General features: G+C 38.2%; 2 protein-coding genes across 7 annotated transcripts; both read left to right on the top strand.

The window, feature by feature from the left end:
• The first annotated feature begins 263 nt into the window (after positions 1-263).
• LOC141623933 (uncharacterized) lies at positions 264-13307 on the top strand. Of its 6 annotated transcripts, none has more exons than XM_074440089.1 (9): positions 264-469; positions 549-595; positions 10518-10747; positions 11089-11396; positions 11491-11568; positions 11713-11847; positions 12433-12558; positions 12652-12755; positions 13106-13307. In XM_074440089.1, the coding sequence occupies exons 6-9, from the start codon at positions 11789-11791 to the stop codon at positions 13198-13200; spliced, it is 384 nt and encodes a 127-aa protein (XP_074296190.1). In that variant the 5' UTR covers positions 264-469; positions 549-595; positions 10518-10747; positions 11089-11396; positions 11491-11568; positions 11713-11788; the 3' UTR covers positions 13201-13307. The 6 variants fall into 6 exon arrangements, 5 of the variants coding, with proteins under 5 accessions (XP_074296190.1, XP_074296194.1, XP_074296193.1 ...); XM_074440093.1 differs by having other exon boundaries at positions 13101-13307; XM_074440092.1 differs by having other exon boundaries at positions 12429-12533.
• A 7609-nt stretch (positions 13308-20916) lies between these two features.
• LOC141620004 (uncharacterized) lies at positions 20917-21961 on the top strand. Its single transcript, XM_074436990.1, has 4 exons — positions 20917-21146; positions 21248-21379; positions 21612-21708; positions 21789-21961. The coding sequence occupies exons 1-4, from the start codon at positions 20997-20999 to the stop codon at positions 21959-21961; spliced, it is 552 nt and encodes a 183-aa protein (XP_074293091.1). The 5' UTR covers positions 20917-20996.
• The last annotated feature ends 326 nt before the right edge of the window (positions 21962-22287 follow it).

Below are 22287 nucleotides of genomic sequence, written 5' to 3'. Positions count from 1 at the left end.
AATAGTAGAATGAATAGTTGAAATTTTATTGTTTTTTTAATTGCTTTCTGGCGGGTTGTTGTGGGTCGATGCATGCGGGTTATTGCGATACATTTTTTTGGGCTTGCCTGTTTTGCACTCTTAAGTCTGACCTGTTTTACACTTCCCCTTCTTCTTTTGCTAACCTTTTAGTTTGGCCGTTTTACAATATTCATTTTCGGTCTACTACTCCACACTTTTATATTGGGCCTATACCCTCTTCAACACCAATTCACCGAGAAGTCTCCTCCACAAATTTGCTCTCAATTATTTTCCTCATTTTCCTACCCGCCGTTCGTTCACCTCAATTATTTTCTCTCTCAAAACCTCCTTTTTCATCATCCTCCTTCCTTCACCATCGCTTTTGATGAGACACCAGCTGCTTTTTCCATCCACAAATCACATGCAAAGAATCTTGCTTTATTAATAATGGCCATTTGTTTTGTCTCAGGTACCCCTTTATTTAACCTTCTTCATGATTCAATTTTTGTAATAGTTTGTATTGATGTATTGATCTTCATTTGATTCAGATTTCCCCGAGCATCACAGTCGCCCATCTCATTTCCGACTGCAAATGGTAATTCGTTCTTTCTCCAGTATTTAGTTTATTTGATTGTGTTTCTTTTGTAAATTGATTCAAGTTTTCATGTTTATTTAGTAATGATGGTGGGTTTTGCTAAGTGATATGGGTAGTTTGAGTTTATCTTCATACATTCATAGATCATAATAGTATAATTTCAAACAAAATTGACATTCTGTGATTATCATCTCAAGTTATTGCATTATTGTTTGTTATTTATTGCAGTTTGATAACTAAACAAATGTGATTTTTCCAAGCAATCTCATAGGGGAGATCGTAGACATACATTTCTGTTTGGCTAACTAACCCACTTGGCACTCGCCGTTGAATAGCGTTGAATAATTAGTAGTCGAGCAATTCACAAAGTTGGAAAGTGATCCCTCTGTCTCATTTGATATTTTAGTTAAAGGTAAACAAATGATTGGGACGAAGGGAGTATAATATTTGTTTTGGGCATGGTCACTCATGAGGAAAATTCTGTTTTACGATAACTGGTAGTTGATAGTCTTCAAAATCTTTATAAATCGGCAATATGTTGTAATCATTACAGATCAACACGACCAAAAATCATAGCGCCTAATGCCTTGATAGTACACGTTTAACAGTCTGTGCTGAAGTGGTTCTATAGGTTTTCTCGGACTATCAATGTGTGTTTTTATTATTGGTGATACGTCCTTCATGTCGTCCTGTATTAGTACTCCTAAGACACCACGCTAATCTTGTGACTGAGTCAAGCATCAAAGTCTGATCACGTTCCTCTGAGCATGGCATACTGATAGTCCGTTGTCCTGCTCCAAGGATCGGATGAATTAAGTAATCACCACCGAGTTTCTCTTTTATCCCAACTTGTACTACATATTTGATCTTGATCCCTTCTCCGGCAAGTCCATATGGGAAATTCTGCAATTGGGTCTGTTGGGGTTGGTGTCCTTAACAGTTAGTGCAAGGACTTATAAACCTCTAAAAGGATCAAAGGGCATACTTTTGGTATTATTATCAGTTGATCCACGTTTATCAATAACGGTTGGCTTGCTAGATAAGTTTGACGTTATTGTCATACAGATGGCGGTGATCAACTGGTCCCTAAAAGTCACACCTATAGGATACGTTCGAGAGATGTGACGGTATGAAAATACTGTCATGTAGATGCCAAGATTGACTAACCAGTTAGTCCGAGTTATTTGACTAGTAGTTAGTCAAAATATGTGATGTTGAGATATTATATTTAATACGGATTAAATATCATGGACTAAGGCGAATTAACCAGTTAATTCGTAAAATTAAATATAAGCGTTTTATATTTAATTAAATGTATATTGAATATAATTATACAATATCGTCTTTGTCGGACATGTATTAATATTTCAACTAACCCGTATAATTAGTTGATGTTTTAATAGCCGATAACCGATGACGATTTATAAAAACCGCGTCATATACATTTAGTCATTGGGTACGGACTACGAGTTAAAATGAAGAGGAAATGGAAAAGCCCATTTCCTCCCCATGGACTCGGCTTGGCCGAGCCAAACATAGACAAAAGGAGAGCTTCTCCTCTTGTCTAACCTAATCGTTCATTAGACAAAAATTAGGGTTTTGAAAGAGCATTCTCCTCTATCGAAACCGAGATCTCTCATCTCAAACAAACTCACATCAGTTCTCCCAATATTGCAAGGCAATCGGAGAACACTATCTAGCACAAGGGCATATCTCGGACAAGTCTTGGGTGCAACAATTAGGAGGGAAACTCGTTTGATTCCTGTTCTTTACGCCGCACAATAAGGACCCGAGGTTATTTCTTGTTTATTATCGTTTCCATTGTTTTCATGTTTTATGACGATACTCGCATGTTAAATTTACGTTATAGTCCTAAATTTAAAGGGTAGTATACGGATATTCACCCACAAGTGGTATCAGAGCGAGGCCACGTAAATTTTTCCATGTGTTTTTCATAAAACAGTTTTGAAAGCAGTTGTGTTTGTCTCGAAAACCGTGTCCTGTTTACACGGCTGAAATTTTTTGTTGAAACCGTGACATGTTTACACGGTTTTATCATCTTGTTTTCCTTTTGTTTTGATGCATATTGTTGTTTTATACGGAAATTATAACAATATGTCATGTTTTGTCGAAATTGTAAATTGGTTTTGATGTGTTTTGATCGAAATTGGTTTTGTTTTGTTTCACCAAAACTGTTTCACGAGGGTTTTAGGTTTTCAGAGTCTTTTGCACTCGATCGACCAAGTTTTTAATCGATCGAGTGGGTTTTTCGACACGTTTTTACTCGATCGAGTCCTTGTCAGTACTCGATCGACTTGCTTTAAAACCCCACCGCTCGATCGAGAAGTCCTCGTACTCGATCGAAAGCGATTGCTGATATAAGTCCTCGATCGACCACCAGTGTTGTCGATCGAGCACCTCCTGGTTAGCATACCTCTCGATCGACTTGCAGTTCAGTCGATCGAGCCCTTTGGTCCCTCGATCGAGCACTTATGTCCCTGGATCGAAGGATTTCGTTTTTAACAGCTTTGAAAATTTGTTTCTTTTGATTTAAATTTTCTTTTGGCTTCAATATGTACTTTATACGGATATAGTACACTCGCTATGATTGTGAAACGGTTCACACACGTACCATTAAGTTATTTTATCGTGTATTTAAAGTAACGGACTGTATTGGATTAAAATTAAATGATAGAAGCGGTTTTATCACATGAATTTTAATCATTAAAAGGTGGTTTGGACAAATTTAACATAATTACGGAATTATGTCCCGAAAGAATTTGTTTTTAGTTGATGCATTTTTATTTATCGTTAATTTATGAATGCCGTGAATGCCTTTTTACTACGTATTTATTTTAATTTGCAAACGGTTGTAACTTAGTGTGGCCTTAGTAGAACGTGTTACCGTAATGATGGAACACGGTCTTGGTTGTATTTTGAGATCTCGTATCTCCGTTTTGGATTTTTCACTTGTAATTACAGTTTTTATTAGAATGTAATTAGGTTTATATTTTGTAATTTTAAATTGTAATTTTTGAGAAGACCAAAGACGGAGACCAGATGCTCACTCCCGCTACATGGATCAAGATGGAACAACAAGACAAGCTTCTTGGGTCCAACGGTGGATTCCAAAGTTGTATTTTGTTCTTTTTATTAGGATAGGCCACACTAGGAAATTTTATTTACGTCTCGCATTCAATTATTTATTTTATTGTAACGATAGTATGCATCATATTCCGCCTAAAAACCAAACCACCTAATAATTGCATGAAAACTGACACATATAGAGGTCACGAGTTAGTTTTCTTTGACATTCGTATGTCACACGATCATGTTAAGCCATCACCCAAATTAATTCATTCACGCAGATGCTAGTTATTCGTTCACTTAAAATGAATTATAATTTTGTTGATGGGATCTTCCTCGTATAAACTAAAATTGAGAACGGTCTTTATAGGTCAAACTCCAATGAGTCCCTTCTTCGTCGGTAGGCATACTATGACCCCTTCTACGTCGGGTAAGTTGGAACCGATTGACCTATTTTATCTCAACACTATGGTCACTCGTACGATCCTGTGATCATGGTGGACTATAGATAGGATTTACGGAAATCTATCGACCAAGAGTTCTTCCTAAGAATTAGCTAAACATTGGCTTATCGGTTTACGAAATTGAGTCTTGGGATCACTTGTATCATTCTTGAGGGAGATCAATTATGCAAGTGGGAGAGTCTACATGTTTAAAATGAATTTTAAAATAGACTTAAATCACCTCGATGAGTTGCTTATTTCGTTTTGTTTTTCTTTCTTTTTCGGTGTAGATCACGTTTTTAAACCGCTAAACTACAAATGGTCTGGTTCTACGATAACCCAATGCCAAGTGCCACATTGGACCGTGAGTCCTGGCTTAGGATCTTCATGAATCGGATGAATCGGTCTACTCGATCAAGAATGATGGATCCAACTTCGCGGACTGGGGAGGCGGCATTACGGAATCTTGCCGCTGGCGACGGAAGCTCAAATATCTCTTGGAGCCCATCCCGGCAAACCCAGGTCCCACGGCTAGAGCTGCTGAAATCACCAAGTTTAATGATTTCTGTATGGAAGCGGGTGCGATTAAAAACGTACTCATTTTTGCAATGGAACCCAATTTGCAGAAACGCTTCATAGCCCATGGTGCAAACAAGATTTTCACCACGCTCACCAAGGAATTCTCGAAAGCACCGAGAATCGTGACCTATGAGCATACCACTCGCTTCTTTGATGCGAGACTCGAAAGCCAACCGGTTAGCCCACACATTCTCGGCATGATTGAGAATGTCGAGAAACTGGAGACCTTTAACTGTAACATCAGCGAGAACATTGTTATCGACCGCATACTTCACTCACTCCACGATGGTTATTCGCAATTTAGAGCGAATTACTATATGAATGATTTGAAGAAAACTCCCCATGAACTGCACTCCCTTCTCGTACAGACCGAGAAGGACATGAAGTCCAGTGGGAGCATGAAACAGGATGTTCTCGTTGTGTCAAATAAAGGGAAGGGTAAGGGCAAAGCTCCGGCAAACCTAGCAGTAGGTAAGGCGAAGTTCAAGAAGTCGGGTTCAGGTAAGAGTGGGCCTGGTGAGTCGAGCACCTCATCAGGCGCGACAAAGAGCAAAATGGATAACATGGAATGCCATCAACGCCACAAGTCCGGCACTGGAGACGCACATGTCCTGTTTACCATGAGGACATAAAAGCAGGTCGTGTTAAACCTGTTGGTATGTCTTCTTCTTCTACTTTTATTCATATGATTGAGATTAACCACGCAAGTTACGGAACTTGGGTACTTGATACTGGTTGTGGTTCTCATCTGTGTAATCATGTGCAGGGCCTCCGAAATCTCGAACCTCTCGCAAAGGGTGAGGTTGACCTGCGTGTCGGGAATGGAGCAAGAGTGGCTGCCGTCTCGAGGGGAACATATGTGATCCAGCTTCCTAGCGGATTTGAGTTATCATTATATGATTGCTATTATGTTCCTAGTCTTTGAAAAACATTATTTCGGTTTACGCACTTGACAAACTCGGATTTTCATTTGTAATTGAGAATAATTCTTGCATTTTCTCTTTACACAATATGATTTATGGCGGGCGATCTCCATGAATGGAATTTATGTTTTAGATCAGACCACTGAAATATTACACGTAATGAATAAAAAGTTAAAGGTTGGTGACAAAGATCAAACGTATCTATGGCACTGCCGTATGGGACACATTAATGAGAAACGCGTAAAACAGCTCATTAAACGTGGAGCTATCTCGGCCTTTGATTTTCAATCATTTGGCACGTGTGAATCATGTCTCATCGGTAAGATGACTCGTATTTCCTTCAAAGGTGTTGGAATGCGCGCTGCTGACCTATTAGGACTCATACACACGGATGTATGTGGCCCTATGTCAATCACCGCACGAGAAGGCTATAGGTATTTCATCACTTTCACGGACGATTTAAGTAGATATGGATATGTCTACTTAATGAAGCACAAAAGTGAATCCTTTGAGAAATTCAAGGAATACCAGAATAGGGTACAGAACCTATTAAATAGAAAGATAAAAACACTGCGTTCGGATCGTGGTGGCGAGTATCTTTCTCACGAGTTTGATCAACACCTAAAGGACTGTGGGATTGCCCTACAGTTAACTCCACCTGGAACACCTCAATTGAATGGTGTGTCCGAACGGAGAAATCGAACACTACTTGATATGGTTCGATCCATGATGAGTCACACGATATTACCTGATTCATTATGGGGTTATGCTCTATTGTCGGCCGCTCTAATACTTAATCAAGTCCGTCTAAATCTGTTGACAAGACTCCATATGAACTATGGAAGGGAACGGTCCCTAACTTGTCCTTTATACGGGTTTGGGGCTGCGAGGCTTATGTCAAGTGGAGACCTGAAGATAAGCTCGGCCCGCGATCGGTCAAGACATACTTTATAGGTTATCCTAAAGGATCACGTGGTCATTACTTCTATTCGCCAACCGAACAACGTGTTTTTGTTGCGGCTAGTGCGACATTCTTAGAGAAGGAATTTCTCGAGAATGCAAAGAGTGATAGAACCTTCGACCTGTCGGAGATTCCAGAACCAAACACCGAGCAACCATTGGAGGAACCTATTCCTTCAATCCCGGCTGATAAATATTCCCGAGGAACCTAGGAGGTCGGGAAGAGTCTCTATTCCTCCGGACAGATACATTGGTATGGTCGAGGAACATGACATAGATGACGTTCTACTCCTTACGAGTAGTGAACCCGCAACCTATAAAGGTGCCGTGACCGATTCGACTCGAAACTATGGCTTGAGGCCATGCAATCCGAGATGGACTCCATGTATGAGAACAACGTGTGGGATCTTGTTGACTTACCCGCTAAGGTTCGTCCCCTTCAATGCAAATGGCTTTACAAGATAAAGCATTCTGGGGAAGGTCAACAAGATATCTACAAAGCACGACTAGTTGCTAAAGGTTTCACCCAAGTGCCAGGTTTGCACTACGATGAGATTTTTGCACCCGTAGTCATGCCGCGTTCCATTCGGATTATCTTAGCGATTGCCGCTTTTCATGACTATGAAATTTGGCAAATGGACGTGAAAACCGCCTTCTTAAACGGCTTTTTGGAGGAAGAGTTGTACATGGTACAACCCGAAGGGTTCATCGATCCAAAGACATCCTAAGAAAGTGTGCAAGCTTAAGCGTTCCATTTATGGACTTAAGCAAGCATCAAGGAGTTGGAATCATCGCTTCGACCAAGTGATAAAAGAAAATGGATTCACTCGATCGGTCGAGGAACCATGTCTATATATCAAGTCGAGTGGGAGCAAGATTGTCTTCCTAATATTGTATGTTGACGACATACTCCCGATTGGGAATGACATACCTCTCTTAACTTCGGTGAAAGTATGGTTGAAAAACCATTTCCAGATGAAAGATCCGGGAGAGGCGCAAAGAATTCTGGGCATCCGTATCTATCGAGATAGATCACGTCGGATGTTATCTCTCGGTCAGAGTCTTACATAGACAAAGTCCTAGAGAGATTCAGCATGACTAACTCCAAGAAGGGGTTTCTTCCTATGGCTCCGAGGGTGCATTTGAGCAAGTCTCAGGCACCGGAGACACCGGAAGAGAAAGAGCGCATGACACGGATTCCTTATGCTTCGGCTATAGGATCAATCATGTATGCCATGATATGCACACGTCCAGGCGTGGCATATGCATTGAGTATGACAAGTCGATTCCAACAAAGAACCAGGTGAACCACATTGGTTGGCTGTCAAGAACATTCTTAAGTACCTCCGGAGGACTAAAGATTGGGCATTGACTTATGGAGGCGATCAAAAGCTATGCGCAACCGATTCTGTGAGATGCTAGCTTCCAAACGGATCGAGATGACTCGAAATCTCGATCTGGATTCGTTTTTACTCTTAATGGTGCTTTGATCACCGGAAGAGTTCGAAACAAATCTATTCAAGATTCTACGACCGAGTCCGAGTACTATGCCGCGTCTGAAGCTACAAAGGAAGCGATATGGATGCGTCAATTCTTACATGGGCTATCTGTAGTGCCTAGTTCGAATGACCCGATCACCATCTATTGCGACAATAGTGGTGCCATCTTCCAAGCTAAGGAGCCAAAGTCTAGCAACAAGTCTAGACATGTACAACGGAAAGCTCATCTAATCCGGGATTACGTGGAGCAAAAGACAGTAGTGATAGAAAAGATTGCTACCGATGATAACATAGCAGATCCTCTCACTAAAGCATTACGACAAGATAAGCATGAAGGGCATGTTAATTCCATGGGAATTAAACGTGTTCCTAAGTTGTAGTACTCTTTTATGGATCAGATTCATCCTCTCTTGTACTCTATACGACATCATCGTTTTGATATTTTATATATATTTTGTTTTTCATGTGGATTTGTACGACAAATTTTGAACACCACAAAGTGAACTGAACGAACATTATATCTTTTCAGTCCTTAATTGCCCACATGAGCTGATAACTCGGCAATTATTTTGTGACGTTGGTTGATGGTGGGTTCAACGAGCCATAAGTCAACCGGTTGACCGACCAATCACGAGGCGATTTATACGGATATTTCGTAGGACACAATTGTGACATCGACGTGGAGTCCTAAATGTTTTATAACATTCGGTGCCGGTCGTGGATAGGACCTCCATGGTGATCCTAAGAGTCGATTCTTTTGACTATCGACTGTCTCTTGAGACTAAGGCCGATTTTGGGTGACTTTGGTTTCTTTCTCACGGTCATCCGTAACAGGGGGCCAAGTAGATTTTTTCTGGTCATTTCATGCGTGCTTAGATCGGAAGGAGTTCGAGTTGAAGGAAATATTCAGCCTTTATCGGTACTCGATATTTCTCGGGGCCACTCGAGGAGTCAGAATCGAAATGCATGGCCATGCTCGGATACGGATTCGTTTTATCAGTTAAGTTACTCTCTAGTCGGGGAAACCACTCTAGATACAGATCGATTGTAAAATACGACCTTTGTGGATCCAGATCTGCAAATTGTTTTACATTGAGTGGGAGAAATTTTAAATGAATATGAGAATCGGTTATCGCACATACACTTGTACGGACAAGTGGGAGTTTGTTGGAGCTTGTGTCCTCCAGTTAGTGCGGATAACGTCATTGCACATGCACTTGTACGGACAAGTGGGAGCTTGTTGGGGTTGGTGTCCTTAACAGTTAGTGCAAGGACTTATAAACCTCTAAAAGGATCAAAGGGCATACTTTTGGTATTATTATCAGTTGATCCACGTTTATCAATAACGGTTGGCTTGCTAGATAAGTTTGACGTTATTGTCATACAGATGGCGGTGATCAACTGGTCCCTAAAAGTCACACCTATAGGATACGTTCGAGAGATGTGACGGTATGAAAATACTGTCATGTAGATGCCAAGATTGACTAACCAGTTAGTCCGAGTTATTTGACTAGTAGTTAGTCAAAATATGTGATGTTGAGATATTATATTTAATACGGATTAAATATCATGGACTAAGGCGAATTAACCAATTAATTCGTAAAATTAAATATAAGCGTTTTATATTTAATTAAATGTATATTGAATATAATTATACAATATCGTCTTTGTCGGACATGTATTAATATTTCAACTAACCCGTATAATTAGTTGATGTTTTAATAGCCGATAACCGATGACGATTTATAAAAACCGCGTCATATACATTTAGTCATTGGGTACGGACTACGAGTTAAAATGAAGAGGAAATGGAAAAGCCCATTTCCTCCCCATGGACTCGGTTTGGCCGAGCCAAACATAGACAAAAGGAGAGCTTCTCCTCTTGTCTAACCTAATCGTTCATTAGACAAAAATTAGGGTTTTGAAAGAGCATTCTCCTCTATCGAAACCGAGATCTCTCATCTCAAACAAACTCACATCAGTTCTCCCAATATTGCAAGGCAATCGGAGAACACTATCTAGCACAAGGGCATATCTCGGACAAGTCTTGGGTGCAACAATTAGGAGGGAAACTCGTTTGATTCCTGTTCTTTACGCCGCACAATAAGGACCCGAGGTTATTTCTTGTTTATTATCGTTTCCATTGTTTTCATGTTTTATGACGATATTCGCATGTTAAATTTACGTTATAGTCCTAAATTTAAAGGGTAGTATACGGATATTCACCCACAGGGTCAAGTACAACGACTTTAATTATTTGGATAATAACCAATGTGCCGTAGTTATTCTCATCATTCCTTCTGCATCATGCTAAATATCTGGCAGTTCTGTTAAATTCTCAAATGAGACGGTTTCTTGGTTATTTATTGGAGACCGGCCTTTTACCACTAACTACTTATTGATGCATTTGATTCTTATGCATTCTCTTCAGTCAGGGACATCAAAGGAATAACTGCGATCAACAACAGAGAACTTGTAAGCGTCTCAGAGCAAGCACTAGAAGACTGTGATAAGTCCAACAAGGGATGTGATAATGGTTACAATGAGTATGCATTTCAAAATCTTGAACAATCGGAGAATGCTCTACTTTGTGCGATTGTTAACCAGCCTGTTAGAGCTGGTGTCCATGGATCATATATTGACTTTCAACTTTATACTGGGGTGAGTAATCAGTCATTGCCCTCATGGCTTATAGACTTATATACTTGTAGTACGATATGCCTTCAGTCATAACTTGAATTTTCGATGGATTTTTGAACTTTACGGTTGCTTATATCGTCTCCCCTATAAGTATATGTACTCATTGTTTATCAGTAATTTATCAGGATCTCATTTTTCCTGAAAATGCTTCGAGCTTCGACAATCGGCCCTTAAGATAACCAGTAATTAGCTCAGTCTTCCGTTTTCATGTCTTGTTCCGTTGTTGGATCCTACTTTGTTTCATGTTTAACCCCGGAGCTATTACTAGCGTATTGAACGAACATTTAACATGTTTGTCTTAGGGAATATATGATGGTGAATACTCAAGCAATCCAGATGACATTGACCATTCAGTACTAATTGTCGGCTACAACTCTGAAGGCGACAAAGATTACTGGATAGTAAAGAACTCATGGGGTTCCGACTGGGGCATGGACGGCTACATGTACATAAGAAGGAACACCAACTTACCACATGGTGTTTGTGCCATCAATGCCCAAGCTTCTTATCCAACTCGGACATCTTCGGCCGTGTCTCTTAATCTATCTCAATCATAGCTGCTAGTTGCCAAACCGAAATAGTGAATAATGAATCCTTGTTTCTAGGCAAGGTTTGCTTCTTGGTATATATTTATTTTTGGCCAGGGTTCACTTCTACTGTTATTTGTATGCTTACTGTTAATGTTTTTAATGTTGTTTCTGCAGCCTTTTAGTGTAAACATGGAGTCATTTGGAAGAGAGCCCTGCCAATTTCCGCAAAATGGCATGACCCCTATATATCAGGTGATCTGTGTGTATCTCTTATGTTGTCATCTGTTACAATTTCGCTCAATGTCTTCCATATTTTACATTGTTGTAGATTAAATTAGCAATATTAGCTTGTTTTAATATCCTAATTCTCAATATCTTGTTTGTTAGTGACAACAGTCAGTGGACAGTTTCTGGTACACCATTAGATTTGAATGGTGAAAGCTGAAAGACAGTTTATTGGAAGCTGAATATAATGAGTATGCTAATACAAATGCCAACGGAGCAGCATTTTGTCGTTCTGCTGCCCTTATGGTAAGTTAGCTCTGTCATGTAGTCTTAGTTTGATTCCTGCCGCTGTTCTTTCTTAAATGTTCAATACTTTTTTGGGTTTCAGAGTCTTGGTTTCTTTTGTTGATACCTGTGAAAAAAACCACTTAGGTGGAAAGTTTTGGTACTCAAATTTCACATAAGCCTTTTAATGCAGTGTCGTCGACCTTTATTTAATACCATGGACTTATAAGCCTTTATGTTGCCAGTTTACTCTTATAAGCCTTTTTGTTGTCAAGTTGTATTTTGGGATAAATTGTTGGGATATACAGGAAGATAAAAACTGGTTAGGGAGTAAAAGTTTGAGAAAAAAGATGAGACAATTATTAAGAGTTGTTCATTGGTCTGGTTTTCGAGTTTTGTTTTGGCCTTTGTCTCTTCAGATTTTCGATTTTTGATTTCTGATTTTCAGTTTGATTTGTTTTGATTCGGCGGTCCAGTGATTACGTGATTGTTTTTTCAAGCCAGTTATTTTTCATTTTCTCACTTATTTTTCAGTTTTAGTTTAGGTTATTCTATTATTAGGTATTAAATGTATACGTAATTGATGTTTGAAGGTTTTGTAGGCAGCCTTCCAAGTATTGTGCCGGAGCTCAGGCTAATCAGTATGCAGATGAATGTGAATGTCGTAGAGAAAGCCATGATAGATGGAGCTCTTTCCAAAAGCTTAGGTATCAACTCAGTGAGACTGACAAAGTAATCTTGCCTTTTTAGTTTTTACTTTGACTGTTAGTATGTCTACTGATCGCTAACCTGGATGATGCCTTGTATTTCTACATATGCAAGAAGAGGTATATTGGTCGCTTTGTGTTTGATAGTTACTAAGAAGAAGGGCAAGACATCAGTATTTGGACTCATTGCGATGAAGAGATTCACATATTCTAACTGCACTGGTATGTATTACAGAAGTTTATTCTAGACAATTTGAACTTGCGGATTAGGGAAAACAATATGTGGTCACTAGGCTCATTGAAACTTACGGATACTTAGCATCTATACATGTTGTAAGCTACCATCATTATACAGTAATTTAATTTAAACCTGCGAAAATGTGCTTGCCTCATGGTTATCTTTATTTTGCTTCAAAATTCTGGTGAATTTTGGATTAAGTTGTAGATTCACAATAAGGATGCTTTTTCATTGCAAGAATAATTTTCCGTGGTCCTATTTTACAACTTCTCATGGAGTACCATTTACCAGCTCTAAATCTTACACATTTTGTCTTCTTTTGTGGCTAGAGAAGGAAACATAACACAGGAGTTGGCGGAGCAATTCGAGCTTAGTGGTCTCTTGAACACCACATCAAACTTGTGGATGATTAAATTGCATCTATATTAGGTTCGTTTTGCTATAACTTGCTTATGTTTAGTGAGTGAATTAGTCTCTCATATTACATGTATAATCATATATTCAAAATAGGTGAGGGTTATAAAAACTTAAGATTAGTATCGTTTTATGTTCTTATTGGATGTTGGAGTTGGATGGCGTCTTTGTCCCATTTAGATGATATTATATTTAAATTGGCATGACTGGGATATGCTAGCAGAAGATGAATTTGCACATCATGAAAAAAATGTCAGTGTACTCCAAAAATATGTATACTTGACGTTCCCACACTTTTCCGTTCTCATCCTCATGGGAGTTCGATCTCTTCCATTATACTACTATGACAATTTGCATTGCAATTTATGGGTTCGTTTTTTTCTTAAACACCGGTTAATTAACATGATAGTGATTTCCATATGGGGCACAAATTCCGCTCCTGTTAGATTGATGTTTGGCTCATTATTGTTGCGTTTGACTCACAATGGTATTAATTTGACTTGGTGGTTTATATATAATTAGTCTCTATTCTGCTAGGTGTTCTGTTAATATGTTAAAAGAGTATTGTATTTTACTTTCACGAATTTGTGGATGTTAATCACAGTGTCAGTTACTCTTTGTAGTTTCGTAGTCCCTGTGTCCTATGTTTATCATTTTAATGCTTTATGTGGCTTTTTTTATTTAATCAAAGGTAAGTTAATGACTTTACGACAATTAGGCCTGCCTTACTTTACGGCTCCGAGTGTTGGGCCGTGAAGCATTGTCATATTCAAAAGATGAGTGTGGCGGAGATGCGCATGTTGAGGTGGATGTGCGGACATACAAGAAAAGATCGGTTAAGGAATTAGGTGATCAGGGAAAAGGTAAAAGTGGCACCAATAGAGGACAAGATGATGGAAAACCGATTAAGATGGTTTGGCCATGTGAGAAGGAGACCTATGGACGCACCAGTTAGGAGGCTGGAGACTTGGAGAACAGAAAAGGTCCCTAGAGGTAGAGGAAGACTGAGACAGACATGGTTGAGAGTGATAGAGCACGATATGAGAGTTCTGGGGCTTGAGGAGAGTATGTTGACAGAGAGGGCACAATGGAGGGAAAGGATACATGTGGATTTTTAGTATTTGATGTTTTTTTGACATATTTAGTGTTTTTTTATTTAATTTAAAGCAATTAAATTATTTATTCTTCTCTCCTTTATTACACTTTTTTACCAACCACTTTCTTATAGATTTTACATGGTTCATTCTGGATCCTTAATTCTATTTCGGTTTTTAAAAATCATTTTAATCTTTTCTCTCGATTTAAATTTTAAGTTTTTATAAAAGAAAGCCGGAATTCGATTTTAAAACCCCTAAGTTTACCTTAACTTTCCATTACATTTTCGTTCTTCCTTTTTATTTTTCATCTTCCCTTTTTTATTCGCATTTTGAGGCGTGCGTTCACCCATGGACGGTTCGAAAGGATGATTCATGTCAGCAGACCCCAAATCATTTTGGGATTAAGGCTCTGATGTTGTTGTTGTTGTTGTTGTTGTTGTTGTAAGTTAATGACTATGATGGAGGGAATATGCATTTTTGACTTGTGACATTTACAAGACATAATGTCACGTTCTCAAGGTTTGGAATTTTTTGTTTTTTTTTTGGGTCAAACAAGGATTAGAATTATGGGTGTATCAACATAATTGACACACGTATATGCTAATTTTTTTGGGGGTGAAACAAGGATAAGATTTTGGGTTAACGATCTGCTTGTACAACCATATTTGACACACGTATATGCTAATGTTTTGATAAATTTTAGGGTTGATAGTGCCTTCTAATAGTACCTGATTGACACTTATTATCTTTCGTCTGAAATAAATCGGCATTTTATGCCTAACCTACTAAACCATTTGAGCACCGAATTTGGTTAAGCCTAATTATCCTAGGAAAATCCTCTACTGGCTATAGTTAATTGCATTCACCTCGGCGTAAAAGCTTAATAATAGTCACTTATATTTTTAGGAGGAGACAAGGGTAAGTACAATGCTTTATATAGGTTGAGTTGTAATAGTTGGAGAAATCTAGCCAAAGAATGTTTATTGTACTTACCTATATATTTTCAATACGAAGATCGTTTGAACAGAATGGGAGGGAGTTCCCTTTCGGGAAAGCACGGACATGATTATGGCCTATATGAAGTGGAGGTGATCTGTTCATGTCTCCTCTTTAGTCACCAAATCTCAAGAGGCATTAGGCTGGAGTATCAAGTAGGGAAGGCATAAATACCACTTTTCAAGTTCTAACTTTTATTCTTCGAAGGTAGTTTTGATGACTTGGAACTTGAAAGAAACAACTCTTCCTTGAAATATTTGGTAAGAAAGATGTTGACAAAGTCCCAATTCTATGTCCCAAAGGTTATATTTATTTTAACCATTTCAAAAATGTAAGATCACAGGGATTGCCTTTGATTGATTGTGGGTTAGATAAATAGAAATGAGTCCATGGTTGGGGACATTATGTAGTACATAATGTTAATCACTACTTTTGTAGCTTTATATATAAACTATTGAGGTGGCTTTATAGCGCTTAAGAAAAGAGGAGCTTTAGAAGGAAAACAGTAATAACGAAGGTTTTATTGGCTAAAACATATGGGATATTTTGGTTTCTGTAGTCTTGAACTCTATTACATTTGGCGTAGCTGCTTTCGTTGTGTCATTATTAGCTTCGCTCAAGTTAGTCAGATTACTTTGGAGTTGGTTTAGACTCTTGGGAGATTTTATAATTAGACTTGATTAAGAGAATGAGTTACATTAATAATAGTCTATTTTCCTCAAAAAAAAAAAAATAATAGTCTATTAACTTTTCTAAAAGATTGCCTTATGCTTAATATATGAAAAAATAACAACAATCCAAAATGTTAAGTAAATAATAACAACCCACATTATGTGCATGATCTTACATAAATATTATTGTGTGACATCTCATATCAGGATTAGTGATAATATTGAATTCATCGGTATATTCTTTTGTGAAATGTCAACAATTAAGAATAAATTAGGGTATTGCAGGAGAGGAAATGGAGAGAAAGAGGAGGATAAGAGAGAGGGAGAGGTATGGGGAAAGAGAGGGAGGAGAACGAACTGGTCAGAGGAAAAAAAGGCGAATAGTACGAGGAAAAAAAGTTTATTCTTAATTGTTGCATCTACAAACATATAAGCCTAAATGTGTGCTACATAACGTAGCTTGGTTAAGATAGAAACTATTTTTCTTATCAATCGAGTATACAGATAATTTTTGATAATTTTTTATGATCTTGTTTATACGGCCACATTATCATAAGTTCTTGTTTATATGGCCATATTATCATTTTGTTTGCTACGATGATCTAGGTACTAAATAATTCTTATCGGTTGTTGAGACAAGAGCTCGATTATGAAAAACAATAGCCATAACTATTTCTGTTACATCGTTACCACATTGTACGAAAAATAGTGGCGATAACTATGTTAGGGTGTTATTATACCGTAAGGTAAAATTATCTTTTTGACTAAAGATACTACACTACATATATTAGCTACTCCATAACTATGTTATTATGCTATAATCTACCATTGATGACTTTCAGTACTCCATTGTTATATATAAGTTCTTAAATCTGGATTTATATTTCACTAATTTGTTATTTTTAGACCGCTTGTAATAAAAGGATAAAGGTTGGTAAAGAGCTAGGGAAAGGGTTGACGTTGGGAAAGAGAATTAAGGGACACAATTAGAAGAGGTAGGGATAGGGCGAGGGAAATAGAAGGATGTGAACGATAAGAGGAGGAATGAAACTAAAACTTTACTGAAAGCCTTTTTGCCAGGGAAATAGGAATGGATGAAGAGGAGAAAGGAAGATAAGAATAAATAATTCAAGGACAAATGGAAGGAGGAGTAATATGAGAGAAAGTCGAGGAAATGTTGGATATGTAAGAGGGCGAAGGCATATATGAAATGGTTAGGGGAGGAGGAAGGAGGAGGACCATGAAGCTGAAAAAGGGAGGATGAGGATGAGGTGGTTGAGTATGCGACGGCGTTAAAGGAAATAGAGAGAAAAATTGGAGGATAAAGAAGAGGGGGAGAGAAGGAGTAGAGAAAGGAGAGGTGGAATGGTAGTAGTTGGAAGAGAAATTATTATAATGAAAAATAAAAAATAAAAAATTATAAGAAAACTCGACTAAAAAAAATAGATTTTACGAAATTTATTGAACTTTCTTTTTGTTAATGTATTGATAGAGACAATCATAATTACGATATCAGTTTCTTGAAAGATGCATAAGGGAACTGGAGGAGACACAAGAGGAGGCAGGTAGATAAAGAAATAAAAATGGGAGAAAGCCATGAATAGGAAAAAAACAAGGTAAATGATAAGAGGGAAATAGGAGAACACGGGACAATAAAGAGGATGGGGAGGGGGCAATATGGGGGTAAGAGGATGAGGACAAGCAGTAGGAAGAGAAAAGGAAGAAGGATGATGTGGATAAGGATGGGAAAAAGGGTAGAAGTCGATAAAGAGAATGATGGGAAATAAGATAAGGTAGGGGGGAAAGGGGAGTAGAAGGATGGGAACAATAAAATGAAAAGGGAATGAGAAGGAGGGGAAGGGGAAGATAAGGAGAAGGGGGAAGAGATAAGGGGAGTAGGACAAATAGTAGAAGGAAAAGGGGAAGTCACAGAATACAAATGGGAAGAGGGATGCAGGTCGACAAAGAGGACAAAGGGAAGTAATAGGAGGCAAGGAGAGGGAAATGGAATAATGTGAACGATAAGATGAAGGGAGGAGGAGGAGTAGTACGAGGAAAAATTGGAGTAATAATATGAGAGCAAGTGGAGGAGGAAGGAAAATGGAAGGTATAAGGGAGGAGGAAGGGGAAAGGGATGAAGGTCGAGAAAGAGAGTAAGGGTAAAGAAGAGGAGGTAGGGAGGAGAAAATGAAAGGATGCGGACGATAAGAGAAAAGGGAAATAGGAAGGAAGAGGGAGGAGAAAGTGAAAGATATGGAGGACGAGTACTTGGAAAAATGGGTGAAGTAATATGAGAGCAAGTGAAGGAGAAGGGGAAATAAAGAATACATAAGAGGAGGATAGGGAAACATAGAATGTATAGGGAAGGAGAAAGAGGAAAGGAAATGAGGACTAGGAGGTTGAAGAAGAGAAGGTGGTTTAGGATGCGACGACGTTGAAGAGAAAAGAGGGAGATAAAGAGAATGACAGAGTAGACGGTGATGAAGGTTGGGGGGAAAGGAGAAGGAAGAGGAGGAGTAAGGAGGGCTAAGGGGAGAAGAGCGATTAGTATGAGGAGGAAGGGGAGGAGATGTGATGTTTATGTTACTTCGCAAAGTACATTATAATACTAATGTCTTATGTATTCCATGTAATTGTGTTCTTTAACAATTAACCATCTAAGCAAAACGTGTAGTTATATTCGGATATTCATGCTCCCAGCAAAGTTAAATACAAATTATTATAAATGGTTATAATTGTTTACAATTGATTCAACCATCAAAATAACATATTAACAAGAATTTCATTGTGATCGACACTCAAAATGTACAGACAACCAAACCAGATCATATATTCATGTTCCCAACAAATTTAGAGACGAAATATTTACGAATGTAATCTTGTTTGCAATCAATTCGAACAAGAAAAAGTTATAGCGACAAGAATTTCATTGTCATCGTCACTCAAAATGTATAGAAACCAAACCAAATCAAAATTCGCTACTACGCATTTGAAAACGTAAACTATTAAAATAACTTGGGGGACGGCGCGCGATGCGCGCCGTGCAACCAACTAGTTAGAGAAAAGGTGAAGAGATTAATTTGTAGCCATCCATTGAGATCTAATCCTAGCCTTCCATTCTCTTCATCCAAGGGCCTTTAGAAGGACTTATGGACTCATAAGATGTAATGGACTTAGTTGATCTCTTCTATATATATATATATATATATATATATATATATATATATATATATATATATATATATATATAGGGTCGGGTCAGGTGCGAACTAAAGTACGGTGCGAACCGTACGAACTACCCAAAATCAATAAAACACGCGCTTGACATTTCAATTGTAAATTATTCCCCCACTCTATGCTCCCAGACATTCAATTATTCATATCCTCTCTCTCTCTCACACCGACACGAGCTACTATTCCACGATCGCGACGCCGAACCATCAATCACAGCCGAAAACACAGAAAACCCCACTGCAACCGCCTAATCTACCAGCGATGCCGACCTTCAACATAGCCGAACCCGTCTTATTTCGTTTGTCTCCTTCATGCTTCACATCATTGGTTCATCTCGTCGGAAGAACAAGACCTGCACGCCGGAGAAATTAAATTCGTGACGGGAAATCGTCGGCAATAGTATGATCAAATCGTCCTTCATGCTCTTGATGATGAATTAGGGTTCTGAACTCCACTTGATGTGCATTATTTAGGAAATAGATCCATCAAATTCGAAGAAATCAAAATGAGTTACCACCGACAAGTCAAATTCCCAGGTACTCCCGATTTTTTCCCCATTTCTTGTTTAAACTTAAAATTACCATACATTCAGCTGTTAATTGGTTATGAGTTTACATTTTTACTGTGTAATTAGTATTTGTTTGCTTGATGATTTGTCTTCTGTCTGATTAGCCAGAAAATTTTGAGTTTTCCTTGCATTTTTAGATTACAAAAGGTATAATTGATTTTCCCTGAAATTGCAACAATTAGATTCAATTGAAATTGCAACAAGCCATGTTGTGTTATTTCACCTTTACTTGATATTGTAAAAGAGAAGCTTCTTGACCATATTACCTTCACGGGGCTTGTTTCATCATTCTCTGTTTGTTTGTTCTTAGACATTGGAGTGTATCTAACAAGCTACGGGTATGTATCTCATAACTTATTGGAGTGTATCTAACTAACTAAAGGTATGCATCTAGTAACTTAAATCAATGTATCTAGCAAATTAAAGGTATGTATGTAGTAACTTAAGAGTGTATCTATCCAAAAGTAGGACGCGTAAGGGTTTAGGGTTGGATTAGGCGGCCCGAACCCAACCCTAAGCTCTTTCCCTTATTATGTATTAGAAAGCTACATGTATCTATCTACTAATTTAAATAAGTGTATCTAGCTAGCTAAATGTCTGTATCTATTAACTTAAAGTAGTGTATCTAGCAAACTAAAGGTATGCATCTAATAACTTAAAGAAGTGTATCTATGATTCATCCATTCATAAGCTAGTTCTAAGTAGGAACTAAGCTAAGTATCGGGATTATATAGCTGTAGGAGAAGGGCAAACAAAATATAAAGTGGTATAATTAAATATGCCTTCCTCATATTTTTAATGCGTATCAAAACTTGGCCCTTCACATGATCCTTGTCCTGGAGGATCATAATAGAGATTTTTTGAAACGACACATAAGTACATAACATAATACCATCCGTGTTGCAAACATGTTACCACATAATCAATGATAAGCCCCGTCAATGGTCCTCCAGGATCGAACACATATGGAGTTTCTGATAGTTTTCATCTCTGTTGTGTTTGAGGCACTTACCAATTTTTATTTAGAATCTGATGGTATATTGCACAAAGTTTTGTTATGATATGTATGTGTAATATGCTAGGGTTAGTAGCTTAAAACGCGGAGCTTGACATATTAGCGTGAGTTGCGGTATGTGCAAGTTTTCGTCGTGTAAGTTTTCATGCTTATTTTATTAAGGAACATTGCTTCTTTGTGTATGATCATGGTAAATCACAGCGGGATTTTTGCTTTATCTATGTTTGCATATGTACTTAAGTTCCAAGGTTGACAGCAATGTATTCATGTATAGGTTGGTTTTACATTTTCAGGCGTTGGTGCTGATACACAGATTCTTTGCCTTGTCACTTGTTGTATTTTTCGTGTTATGGCATTCTTCAGGAGCCTCCAATCTGAAGGTAGGATCACTAAATATTGGTGGTCAGTCAATATCCAATTATAATCACAATTTATTTCTCTTGTAATGCTTTAGCTGTTTTAATCCCTTCTTGTCTCCCAGAATTCAGTCGATGCACCTTCTTCTTCAGAACATGATCAAAATCCTGATGAGAATGACACTAATCTCGCCCAATCAGGTTGGGATGGCCACTCGTGGTACTACATCTCAGTTAGAATTGGACTGTTCCTGTGGGTATGATAATATCCTTGTTTTAAGTGTACCTCGGTTCTCTGTTTTGAAATTAAAGCTTCTAATTTGATGTCACCGTACCTCTTTAGATTGATTTGATGAACCTGATAACCATATCTTCAACATGGGCAAGAGTTGTTGATGTTATGGATGGCGAGGTTTGTTATTGTCTGCCTACCTTCTCAGTGTAACATGTGTGAATTTCTGTGCACCTGTAACTGTCATTTGCGTTCAGTCAGGTTCAAGATTGTTTGGGTTTATTGGCGCTGGTGCTACACTTGGGCAGCTTTTCGGGTCATTATTTGCGACGGGGATGTCTTGGATGGGATCATGTACGTTCTAAACCTAATTTGTTAGAAATACATGGTATGATTGTTTCCTATAGCAACCTGACATTCTCTCTGGCTTTCAGATTTACTCCTAGTATCTGCTTTGTTGATGGAACTTGATGCACAGTTATCTAAGGGAATCAAACAAGATGACATTCATCTCTCTGAGGAAGATCGAACTTTTAAAAAATTCCTGGCATGCGGAAAGAAGACATGTGGGAACGAGGGGAGCGCACTAGTAGAAAAAGTAGAATAGGCTAGAAGAAAAGGCTATGGTTCCTATTATTAACCGTAGCCTTTTATAGACAGCTACGGTTGTTGATAAACAGCCGAAGCCATAACTGTGGGTCAAAGAAAAAGGCTACGGTTTAAATTACCTTACTGGTACAGAGTACATGATTTGGGTATTTGACCCTTAGTAAATAATATTTGTATAGTTTATAAGCCAATTTAAATTTCTAAAAGTGGAGTGTTATTACAGTTGTTATATTTCCTCACATTTTATGTATGTCTTTTTGAAGATTCTGGGGTGTATGTTGTGTATCCGTGCTTGTTTGATGCATTTCATGCCTTACTGATTGA

The sequence above is a fragment of the Silene latifolia genome, chromosome X, assembly GCF_048544455.1.
Source record: "Silene latifolia isolate original U9 population chromosome X, ASM4854445v1, whole genome shotgun sequence".
Taxonomy (NCBI): domain Eukaryota; kingdom Viridiplantae; phylum Streptophyta; class Magnoliopsida; order Caryophyllales; family Caryophyllaceae; genus Silene; species Silene latifolia.
This window is presented reverse-complemented; position numbering and strand designations above follow the sequence as displayed.